Source organism: Petaurus breviceps, unplaced genomic scaffold, assembly GCF_028583685.1.
Source record: "Petaurus breviceps papuanus isolate PSGF00001 unplaced genomic scaffold, PetGlider_PUasm1.0 98, whole genome shotgun sequence".
Lineage (NCBI taxonomy): Eukaryota > Metazoa > Chordata > Mammalia > Diprotodontia > Petauridae > Petaurus > Petaurus breviceps.
Window position 1 is genome coordinate 50,358,691 of NW_027187460.1, and position 11,493 is coordinate 50,370,183.

At 39.3% G+C, this 11,493-nt stretch overlaps 1 protein-coding gene across 15 annotated transcripts in view; it reads left to right on the plus strand.

The window, feature by feature from the left end:
- The window catches only part of SYBU (syntabulin), a 104,460-nt gene extending 94,261 nt beyond the window's left edge, over positions 1-10,199 (plus strand). For 14 of the 15 annotated variants that reach the window (XM_069081072.1, XM_069081076.1, XM_069081070.1 and 11 more), the window contains 3 exons: positions 2,291-2,491; positions 4,347-4,496; positions 7,732-10,199. In XM_069081072.1, coding sequence (XP_068937173.1) covers positions 2,291-2,491; positions 4,347-4,496; positions 7,732-8,845 — 1,465 coding nt within the window. In that variant the 3' untranslated portion in view covers positions 8,846-10,199. The remainder of the gene's footprint in view (positions 1-2,290; positions 2,492-4,346; positions 4,497-7,731) is intronic. The other variant, XM_069081079.1, reaches the window with a different exon arrangement.
- The last annotated feature ends 1,294 nt before the right edge of the window (positions 10,200-11,493 follow it).

Below are 11,493 nucleotides of genomic sequence, written 5' to 3' on the forward strand. Positions count from 1 at the left end.
TTGTGAAGCAATAAGCAAGCTAGATTGAAGTTTCCATTCTGCCTTAAAAGTTACTGTAACTTCCTCATCCATATGATGCCATCTTGGAGAGTCAGTTCTATAATAAGAATTAGTTTGGTATATAATGTAGTGCAAATGGTACTATGTATGGAGTTAGGAACCCTGAGTTCAAATGTGCCACTTCATTAACTGGAGGGCTGTGGGCAAGTGGTTTCAACTCTCTGGACCTCAGTTTTTCTCACCTATAAAATGAGAGAGTTGAACTACTTTAGTGGTCTACAACTACTTTGAGTACTTAAAATCCTTTCTTAAAAAAAATTTCACATCCCCTTCTTCCCTCCCACATAAATTTTAGTAGTTGTAATATTACTATATACTAATTGAGAAAATTGGTAATGGCAGAAAAGCCTTGTAAATTCAGTAATGTTTTAAATGAACTTAATTTTTTTAATAACAACATTATCTCTATCCTCTTAAAGACTGTAAATTAGAGATAAACTGTTAATCTGCATTGCTGAAGGGAGTATCTACATTGAGAATTTCCCACATCAATGAAATCATAGGTTTGGACTGAGAAAATCTACAGACACATAAGTGTATGATATGATTATTCAGTCCACCCAAAGCATGTTTGATTATTTATAGATTTGTGTATGGATTCACAGAACCCTTTTCAAAAATGCAAGGGCTCCATAAGCCCATAGATTTGGAACTACTGGACAAAGTATTCTATAAGGTGCCTTCCAACTCTTAACCTTCTGTGACCTGGGAGATGTTTTCTAGAAGAGATTCTTACAATTTCAACATTATAAAAAAAGACCCCAGTGGTTGGCAAGAATTACTTCTTATGGAACAAAAGAATACCAACTGATTTTAGCTTTATCTTCTGAGCTCAACACATAAAAAGATTAGAAAAAGTCAAAATAGAACTTCTTGAATGTTGGATACTAAAAGCTATACTCATTGGATCAATACAGATATGTTCTGGGACTCATAGAGCTCATTTAACCAAATGATGGCAACAGAGAAATATGTTAACATGTGCTTTGTCTTAAGAGTTAATGAAGAACTATGTGATTTTATCCAAAGCTTTGTTGTCAACCAAACAGTAAGAGCATCAACTGTCTCCCAGCGCTGTCCCAGCCCCCTCCTCACTGCTCCTTACTGTTTCTGGGGTAGACTTGTAAAGGTGGGGCACAGTACTATTTTTAAAAGAAAGATTAGCAGATTTAGCAGTCTTCCTTGGCCAGGGGGAGGGGGGCAGTCTGAAACCACCAGGTGTTAAAGAGAGATTAGAAGCTAATAGAGGCTCTCTCCCTGATTATCATAGGAATTGGAAGATTATTGCAAAAGGGATAGCTTTGGGGAGAAATGTAAGCAGCTGCCCTAAATATTCTGTGCAGAAATAATCCCACTTTATGCATAAGTCTTTATCATCTGGACAGTGTTTTCAGATTTCCTTATTCAAGGAGAGCTCTGACTATAAACCATTTGAATGTGGAGGACATCCTTTATGTCATTGTACTTAGGTTTGAAAGATATTTTTAAAGAGAATAAAAAGAGAGAAATTGTGTTGTCTTAAATCTTTGTCTATAAATAAATAGAAAGTTGAAAAGATAGGTGATTCAGGATTTGTGCAGGGAGTTAAATGAAATTATGACCCCTAAACCCTAAACCAAAATGAATCCCATTAATTTTCCATTTCTTAAACTGGACCATCCCAAATATATATTTTTTTGCTTTTACTGAAACTACTAAATTGGAACAAAATCCCAACATCAATATGCTCTTCAGAAGGAACCCTTGCATTTCTGCCTGGACTGGGGGGAGATATATTTCAGAGTTTCTTAGAGGTAGTAGAATTTAAGCCACTATACCACAGATCATGAGTTTACAGATTTACAGATAGGAGGGATCTTCAAGATTATCTAGTCTCACCCCCTCATTTTACAGTCAAGAGAACAGAGTCACAGAAGGGTAACTACATTTTCCATTGGGGGTTAAGAAGGAGAGCCAGGATTTGAACCAAGGCCCTTTGACTTCAAATCTAGTACTCTCCCCACTACACTGATATCAAGGAGGCACAGACATTAGTTCCTTGAAATAAGACTCAGGGAGAAAGAAGAGTGGGCAAAGGGACCCTGAGAAGGCCTGTCTGATTTGAAAGAGATATGTATCCCCCCTGCATTGTTAGCAGTTGTTTTCCCTAGCAGTGATCACCTTAATGGAAACATCAAACAACAGAATTTCATTTGAGTACTTTGACATTTTTCATTATTATTCTTTGTAGCCGCGGTCCCCATGGACGGAATAATGGATCTTCCTCTTACAAGTCTGGCAACAGCCCACCTTCACGTGAGAAAGACCTTCTGTCTATGTTGTGCAGGAATCAACAGAGCCCTGTTAATGCCCACCCAAATTATGGGCCTTCGTCCCCCAGTAGCAGTAATTCCGGCTCATATAAAGGAAGTGATAGCAGCCCGATCATGAGGTGAACTCTTTTGTTTTTATTCTAATTCCTTGGTATCCTATTTAGTGAACTTTTTCTTTTCTTTTCTTACTTTTTTTTTTTAATACTCTATATTAACCAAAAATCTGTATAATCACAACTCATACCTTCTCCATGATTAAATATTTTGGGGGGGTCAGTCAATGAAAACCAACATGTGGGTAGCAAAATGTTCAACAAGAATATAATGAAAAGGGAGGACAAGTGAAGGTAGGGATTGAGAAAATCAGTCAACAGACAATCAGTTAACAAGCATTTATCAAGCACCTAAAAAGGAATACAATTACAAAGAATGAAACAATCCTGATCTCAAGGGGCTTACCCTCTAATGTAAGATAATATGAATTACATATAAAAGTATATACAAAAGAAATGCAAAGAGAATAAATATAAAGTGGTTGAGGGAAAGGTAGTTTGTAAGGGAGGGCACTCATGGTTGAGGGAATCGGGAAAGGATCCCTCCAGTGTAAAAAGGTGGCACCAGAGTCAGTCAACAGTCTATAAGCATTTATTAAGCACCTGCTATGTACCAGGCACAGTGCCAGGTGCTTGAGTGTTTTGAACGAAGACAGTATTCTGTGAGCAGAGATAAGGAAAGAGTGTATTCCAGGTATGCAGGCAGACAGGCAGTGCAGAAGTACAGAGAAGGGAGTGTCATGGATGAAGAACAGAGAGAAGGTCAGATTGATTGGATTATACAGAGAGTGTTAGAAGGGGAGTAATATCCAGAGAGACTAGAAAGTTAGGTTGGGACTCGGTAATGATGGTTTTAAAAGCTAAACAGAAAAGTTTCCATTTTATTGTAGAAACAATAGGGAAACATTGAAATTAAGTAAAGGATTGATGAGGTTAGATCTGCACTTAAGGAAAATCCTTTTGGCAGTCAGATATAGAAAAAGGACTAGAATGAGGAGACTTGAGGCAGGGAAACTTTGCAATAATCCAGATGAATTCCACTCCTTTCCATCAAAGTAAGGTAGCCTGTACCTGCTTTGCCTCACACAGGTATGGGTAGGATCCAACAGCCAACACGTCTCTCTCCCTCTGAGATTCCCCATTCTGATCAGTCGGCACTCTGCTCACAAAGGAAATATTCAGCTTTGCACTGGCTCTGGGATCTAGGCCCTGAATTCACCCACGGCTGTCCCACAAGTCAGTGGTGAGGACAGGAGCATAGTTGAGGACTCTTGGCTTTCAGTCCAGAGATGCATCATAGGACACTCCATGCCTCTCTTTTAAAATTAAACCATTGTGAGAGGGAAGTAGCAATTCTGTCCTTCGGAATAAAGGGACTTTCACATGGTAGAAGGAAAAAAAAATCATTTCTAGCAGAAATTAGTTCTGACCACAGCATGTACCCAGACCAAGAAACAGTTTCTGAATAATTGGAATTTAGTTTATAACAAATAGGATCCTTAAGCAGTGACACTTTGCATAAGCACTTGGGTCACTCATCCATCCTTCTTTACCCCCATTTCTTCTGTATCTCATTGTCCTCTTACTATAATGGCATATTACTTAGCACAACTGATAGTACTAGCATGGAAACAATTGTACATTCTTTTGGATGAGATAATTTCTTTTTATTAGAAAAGCCTATTTCTTCTCCTTAAACCTTAATTTAGTAGATACTGACCAAGGAAATAGAAAGATTTATTGTCCCAAGACTTATAAATGCATAAACCATATACCCCCTTATCAGTGAAGTCATCTGTCGTTACAATGCAAGAGGCAAACATAGTAAATCTGTTTTCTTCAGGCTCATATTTCTGTGTTAATTTTTTTTACAGGAAAGTAAATAAGACAAAATTAAAATTTTTTACTTGGTTTATTTCAGGAGGCCTGGGAGATATATGTCTTGTGGTGAAAATCATGGTGTTAAACCCCCAAACCCAGAGCAATATTTGACTCCCCTGCAACAGAAAGAGGTTACAGTGAGACACCTCAAAACCAGATTGAAAGAATCTGAGAGCCGACTGCAAGAGAGGTATAGTAGGGTCATCATCTACTTTGCAAAGTGTCCAGTAGTCATTAGTTTTCCTTTAAAAATAAGGCAAATGACAAAAATAAAAATAGAAGAAAGCCATTTTTTTTCTTTTATTGAAATATCAATATCAATTTTAATTTCTTCACCATTCTTTCAAAAGCAAGTTACTGCATAATTTGCATGATTCTGCTTTTAAAAGTTAAGTTTATTAGAGAAAATCCTCAGCTCCTTCTGGGTATGTGCAACTGAGTAATACTGCCAAACCTCAAATGATAGGTTAGCGTAAAGCTATTTTTAAAGTGAATGAATGCTGCAGGGAACAGCCCTGTGCTAGGAAAAGAACAGCTTGAGCACATCATGGCCCAACTCAAGCCCTGTTCCCATCTCTGGGGGACTCCCCATTAGGGATTTGTATATGATTTGGGCGAATAATATCTTTGTCTGATTTCTCTGCTAAAGGGTAGAAGCTCATTATTTTTGACCAAGCTTCTGATTAAAAAGATACTAAAAAGTTCTATCTCAGAGAGAGTTAAAAAAAAAAAAAGACCTTTGACATGTTAGACAGACTGTTTTTCCCACTTGAATAATTATTTTTTTCCCTGAAACATTTGGGAAAGGATTTAGTAGAACTGTGGGCCAGAGAGGTAGTTAAGAGTTAAAAGTCATTTTAAGCTGAATTCAAGGGCCCAAGTCAGTTTTTAACTCTGAGGACACCACCTTTTCCCCTTTATATAGAAGACCTAAACACCTTGATTGAATTTGGAATGACTTTAATGATATAAGAGCTCTTCGGTTGCCTCAATGTAGCCCCTAGAGAACTGACTGGAATTGTTAAAATTTTTCATCTGAAGGGACCTATTCCATTATGAGTTTGGGCAAATCATTTATCCTGGTCTTCACTTTCCTGGTCCTCAGTTTCCTCATCTGTAAAATGTGAAGTGGTTGGACTGGATGATCTTTGAGATCCTGTTCAATCCTAGATCCATAATCCTGTGATCCTTAGGAGTTGAGGGATAGATGCAGTTTCCTTGAAATATTAATCTCAGAACAAATTCAATTAAAGTCAGAAAGGAAACCTAGGAGGAAGGATTTGATATACCTACCCTCAGGATTATTTAGCCTGGAAAAGAGAAGGCTCAGGATTGTTTGAAAAGCATCTTCATATATAAGAAAGGCACTTAAAAAGAAGATTGAGGCCAGGTGTTGTGTATTATCACTTAGAGTGACAGTAAATATGCTTAAACTGAAGTATGAGGGATTTAGGTTAGCTGTTAAGAACATTTTCTTCATAATTAAGGAGGTAGTTCTGTTCAATGGGAAGAGAACTTGTCTCTAGAATCAGAAGCTCTTGGTTCAGCTCCTACATTTGACATGGCCTTCATGTCTTTGGCAAGTCACTTAACCTCCCTGGGCCTCGGTTTCCTCACTTGTAAAATGAGGGGATAGGATTAGATGGCCTCTAAGAACCCTTTTTTTTTTTAAAGCAATTGGGGTTAAGTAACTTACTCAAGGTTACACGGCCAGTTATTTCTGGGTGTGGTGCTAAGTATCTGAGCCCAGATTCGATCCCCAGGTCATCCCAACACTGGAGCCGGTGCTCTTACTCACTGAGCCACCTGGCCACCCTTAAGCAATTGGGGTTAAGTAACTTGCTCAAGGTTAAATGGCCAGGTGTTTCTGGTGGGGTGCTAAGTATCTGAGCCTGGATTCGATCCCCAGGTCATCCCAACACTGGGACCGGTGCTCTTACTCACCGTGCTACCTGGCCGCCCCTCTAAGAACCCTTTCAACTCTAGACCTATGATTCTAAGGAGGAAAACTGTGCCTTCTCCTGCTCTGAAATTAATATATGCCAGTACTGCAAGAATCTGTGATTTCAATGGTATGACACCCCATCTGCCCAGTCTAAACAAATCACAATTCTTTTATACTCCACTGGATCTCTGGAAGTTACTGTATCCCCAAAATTCATGACAACCAACTTTTTGCTAAGTCTCTCTGAATTTGGCCATGTTAATCTTCATCCAATAGACATATGTCCATCATTGGGACTGTACTCAAAGTCTTTACCATGGTAAACCATCAGGAACCTCTGTGATGAGTTAGTGCAGCAGGACTTTTGTGAAGGTTGCTATATTGGGATATGTGTAGGCTATACTCTTCTAAATCTATTCCATATAAAACCTTAGTTCAGAGTATCATTTTTCATTGTATACCTTTGTTCTTGAAAGGCACTTCTAGAGGGTTGGTGACCAGAAAATGAGGTTTTTAACTATAGCCATCAATGAAGACTATCCACCAGGCATGGAAGGATGTGCAATCTGTATCAGTGAAGGGAGGGCCCATTCTGATCAAATCATAGATCTTTGTAATCTAGAAGAACCTGCATTCTTCATTCCCATGTATGTGTCAAAGGGATTAGACTTGTTCTGGTTGGCCATGGAGGATAAGTTTAGGAACAGTAGGTGCTAATTTACATTCAATATAAGGGGGGAAAACATATACCTAGAGCTATTCAAAACTAGAATGTACTGTCCAGAGAAGTCATAAGTTCTCTATCATTGGAAATAAATCAGAGATATTGGAAGACCCCTTGGCAGGAATGTTGAAGTAAGGATTCATTCTTTGGGCAGGGTTTTAATTCAATAGCTTCTTTAGTCTTGTTCAACTCAGCATTTCTAGAATATATTTTTCCTTTTTTGTTGTTGTTTTTGGTTTTTTGGTAGGGCATTTGGGGGTTAAGTGAATTGCCCAGGATCACACAGCTAGTAATGTGTCAGCTGTCTGAGGCTGGATTGAACTCAGATCTTCCTGACTCTGAGGCCAGTGCTCTAGCCACCACTCCACCTAGCTGCCCCTAATATTTTGTCCTTTTAAAAGGATCTCACTTTAGAAGCATAGCCTACTTATTCAGAACAATTTGTGATAGAGAAATAGGATAGTTTTCCCATGCTTTAGATGACTTCTGCCTAAGAGTTTGGAAGACGGAATAAGTAACCTCTAACACTCTTGTTTCTCTTCAGGTTGTACAAATTCAACCTTAACATCTTATAATCATTTTTAAAGTACATCAATAGTGAGAATTGCAGTTTTTTTTTAAAGGAAGCCTAAAGGTATTAGTCATTGTATGAATAAAGGGAAGGTAAAAAGCTAAGAGAGTGTAACATCTAAGAAGTCAAACTTCAGATACTTGATTTTAACTTGTTGAATTGTTGTTGTTTTTAATTTTTAATAGGGAAACAGAAATTGCAGAACTCAAATCTCAGCTGGCCCGTATGCGAGAGGACTGGATCGAAGAGGAGTGCCATAGGGTGGAAGCTCAGCTGGCCTTAAAGGAGGCAAGAAAAGAGATTAAGCAGCTGAAGCAGGTCATTGAGACCATGAGGAGCAGCCTGGCTGATAAAGACAAGGGAATACAGAAGTACTTTGTAGACATAAACATCCAAAATAAGAAATTGGAATCCTTACTTCAGAGTATGGAGATGGCCCAGAATGGCTCTCTGAGGGAAGAGCAATGTCTAGACTATCTCTGTGATTCTCCAGAGAAAAGTTTACCTCCCAGCACTGCCTATGGCAAAATGGCAGATGCACAGGCTTTGGAAGACCAAACCATAGAAGAAGGAGCTGAGAGTGAGTTACTGGCTATTGAAAGCACAGAGAATAGCACAGATTTGTTTGAAGAGATTATGATGGCCACTACTACAGAGGCTGGTGACCTGTCCCTCTTACAATCCACATCCATATCCTCACCACTTAAAACAAAGGCATTTGAAATGGCACCAGTCAGTCAGGAGGAAGGCAGTGTGTTGACAGAACAGGCCATTCAGACTGATGTGGTGCCATATAGTCCTGATGTAGAGCAGCTCATTCAGAATATGCTCAAGTTGCAAGACCCCCATCCCTCAAGCCCATCATCCCTCGATGAGTCTGAGGCTGACCTGATAGAAAGCTTCCCAGAGGCCACATCTGCTTTGATGATTGACCTCACGCCAAGTGATCCAAACTCTGCCATTCTTTTGTCTCCTATGGAGACACCATACAACAAGATAGAAGTTGGAAATCATGAAAACCGGGTCATGAGGGAACTGGATTTCATGGCCTACCCTGAAGAAAGGTTTGGCAATGTCATTCATCTCCCTCAGGCAGGAATCGGGAAGCAGTACTGGAGCAACAGCTTCCTGGTGGATCTTTTGGCCGTAGCAGCCCCTATAATCCCCACGGTCATGTGGGCATTCAGTACTCAAAGAGGCGGCATTGATCCAGTCTATAACATCGGAGCATTACTCCGGGGTTGTTGTCTGGTCGCCCTGCATTCTCTCCGCCGAACCCCATTCCACATTCAAACCTAAACAAAGGTTGCCATCATCCTGTGCCAGTTTGTTTTGTGTGGTGTTGTGCCAGGTAGAAGAGCAGCATCTCTTGTGATGCTCTGTCCAAGAATGTGTCTTATCTAATGACAGTCTCTGTCCTGTCGTTTGCTTCTTGGTATTTGATTTGCACTATATATAGTTGAATGCCTATTCACTGTTTAAAAACCGGAGGTGTCTTCAAAAGGCATGGAGACCTGACCTGGTTTAAGTCAATGTCCCTTAACTGTGGTATGGACAGCATGCTAATGATCCTGCGGTGTCGTCTGAGGTACCAGCTCTTATACTAGTGGTTCAGGAAGAGGAAAAATAAATAAAGGTTTGCACTTTCAAGGCAGCTTACATAAGGCTGGCATGTGTCTCCTCGCTTTGCTTTGTGCCGTTTTAAAGTGTGTGATTGTCCCAGCATTTCAATGGTCTTGTGCATAGCAGGGGATTGTAACCAAAAATAAAAATGCATTCTTGTAATTGGTTTGGAGAAGTCTTGATAGCTCTTTTGATGTTTTACTTAGATCTAAAAAGGTATGAGTGTTGGACAAAGTTTATATATTAAATGTAGTTCCAGAGTCTTAAATGAACTGTTTGTTCTTAAACTTGTTAATTAATGAAGTTGTACTCAAGTTTACCATGTATTAACTTATTTTTGCTTATTCTATATAGTGTTTTATTGGAAATTATGTTTGTAATCACAAATTAAAAGCATGTTGAAAATGCAGATTAGCGTTTTAATTTAGTAAAATGTCTTCCTCTTGATCTACTTAGGAGGGTAGAAAGATTGTCCTACACAGATCTAGCATAGTACATGAGATTTAACTGCTAAGGTTGACAGAAAACAGGCAGAATTCATGGTGTTTTCCTCCAGGGAGCTTCTCTTTGCTCATAGAACTCCCTAAAATAGCAACTCATGGTAAAAAAAACTTTACCCTGTCTTAAAGCAAACTTGCAAGCAGCTTGAATGAGAATAATGATGGCTGACATTTATATAGCACTTTAAGGTTTGCAAAGCAGTTTTGTTCTCTTTCTTCTAGCTAGAATTCTCCCACTCCTCACCTCTGCCTCCTGGCTTCCCTACCTTCCTTAAGACCCAGCTCTGCTCATATCCCAGCCTCTGCAGGAGGCTTCTTCTACCCTCATCCCCAGTGCCTTCCCTTTGAGATTACATTCTATTTTTTACTGTATATGTCTTGTGTGTACATAGACACTTGCATATTGTCTTCCCCGTTAAAATGTGAGCTTCTTGAAGGCAGGGACCATGTTTTTGCCTTTCTCTGTATCCGTAGCACTTAACATAGTGCCTGGCACATAGTAAATACCTAATAAATGCTTGTTGACTGAATGATATGTATTCCCTTGTACAATGACTTGTGCTAACCCTTCTCAGGAACCCCATATCTAGATGCTAACATATTTAATATATTCAAGGTTAAAATGGTGTCTCCTTTCCTGTGACCTTAGGGAACAGAAAACTAATTAGGGGGAGTCTACTTAGGAAGACCCTCTCCCTCCTGTAAAAACACCTGTCTCTGATCTGGTATTGGACCAGATCTGATCTAAGGGTTGCCTCAATGACTGTGATCCCTGAACTATAAACCAAGGAATCTCTGAATGTGGAGGCCTCCCTCTTCCTGCCATGTCCTGAAGACCATGTTCCCTGATCTTACTTTGCACATTCCTATTTGTGTCCCTTCCCTTCCCGGTCCACTTTGAAGTCGCTGGTCCTGATCCCAAAGAGAGGGAGTTTTATGTTTTTCCCTATTTGGGAGGTGTCAGATGTGGCCCCATTTTGTAAAATAGGGATCAGTGAGTGGCCCTAGTTCCTTATTTCTTCCTCTTACTTCTTTGGGTGTCTAAGGTAAGCCACATGGATTTCCCTTAAATACACATAAAAACACAAACAAAAGGGAATTCTTCTGTGAAGCTCTTGTTCTCAGTAAAGGACTTTGACAGCCTTACATACTCATTTACTCCTCACAATTTTGTTCATGTTCAGATGAAGAGACAGTCTCAGAGAAGTTGAGTATCTTGCCCAGGGTCACCCAGCTAGTAAGTGTTGGAAACAGTATTCACACCCAAGTCTTCCTGTTACTAAATTGAGCATTTAATATACAATGTTATGTCCCCTCTCACATATTTCTCCCTTTGCAACTAACTGTGCCCTGGTGAGAGAAGCTGGTTTTTTTTCTGTTTGTTTTTTTATGTGGGCTGGCTAATTTTCTAGATTTGTTAGCAACACATCAAAAGAAAACCATTCCATAAGCAAAAAAGGAAGAATGATTACTAGAAAAGTAACATGGGCCAGTGGCCTATCTACTTAGATTCTAGGCCAATGTTTTTTAGATAAAGAAATAGGTAAAATACATTTCCCAAAATATTATCAAAACAGACACTCAACTTGGGTGAGTTGATCAGATTAATAATCGATGGAAGTGGCAATCATATTCTGGGACCACAAATAACAAATATATAAACCACGAAATGTTTGGCACCTGTGAAAGGGAAAATGCTTTGGTTCCTGTAACAAAGAATAGCTATTAACAGTGAATCCATTATTGAACACCTACAGTATAAAAAGCACATTACTGGGTTTTTAAATTTAACTGAAGAGTTCATTACCTTCCAGTCAACTGGTT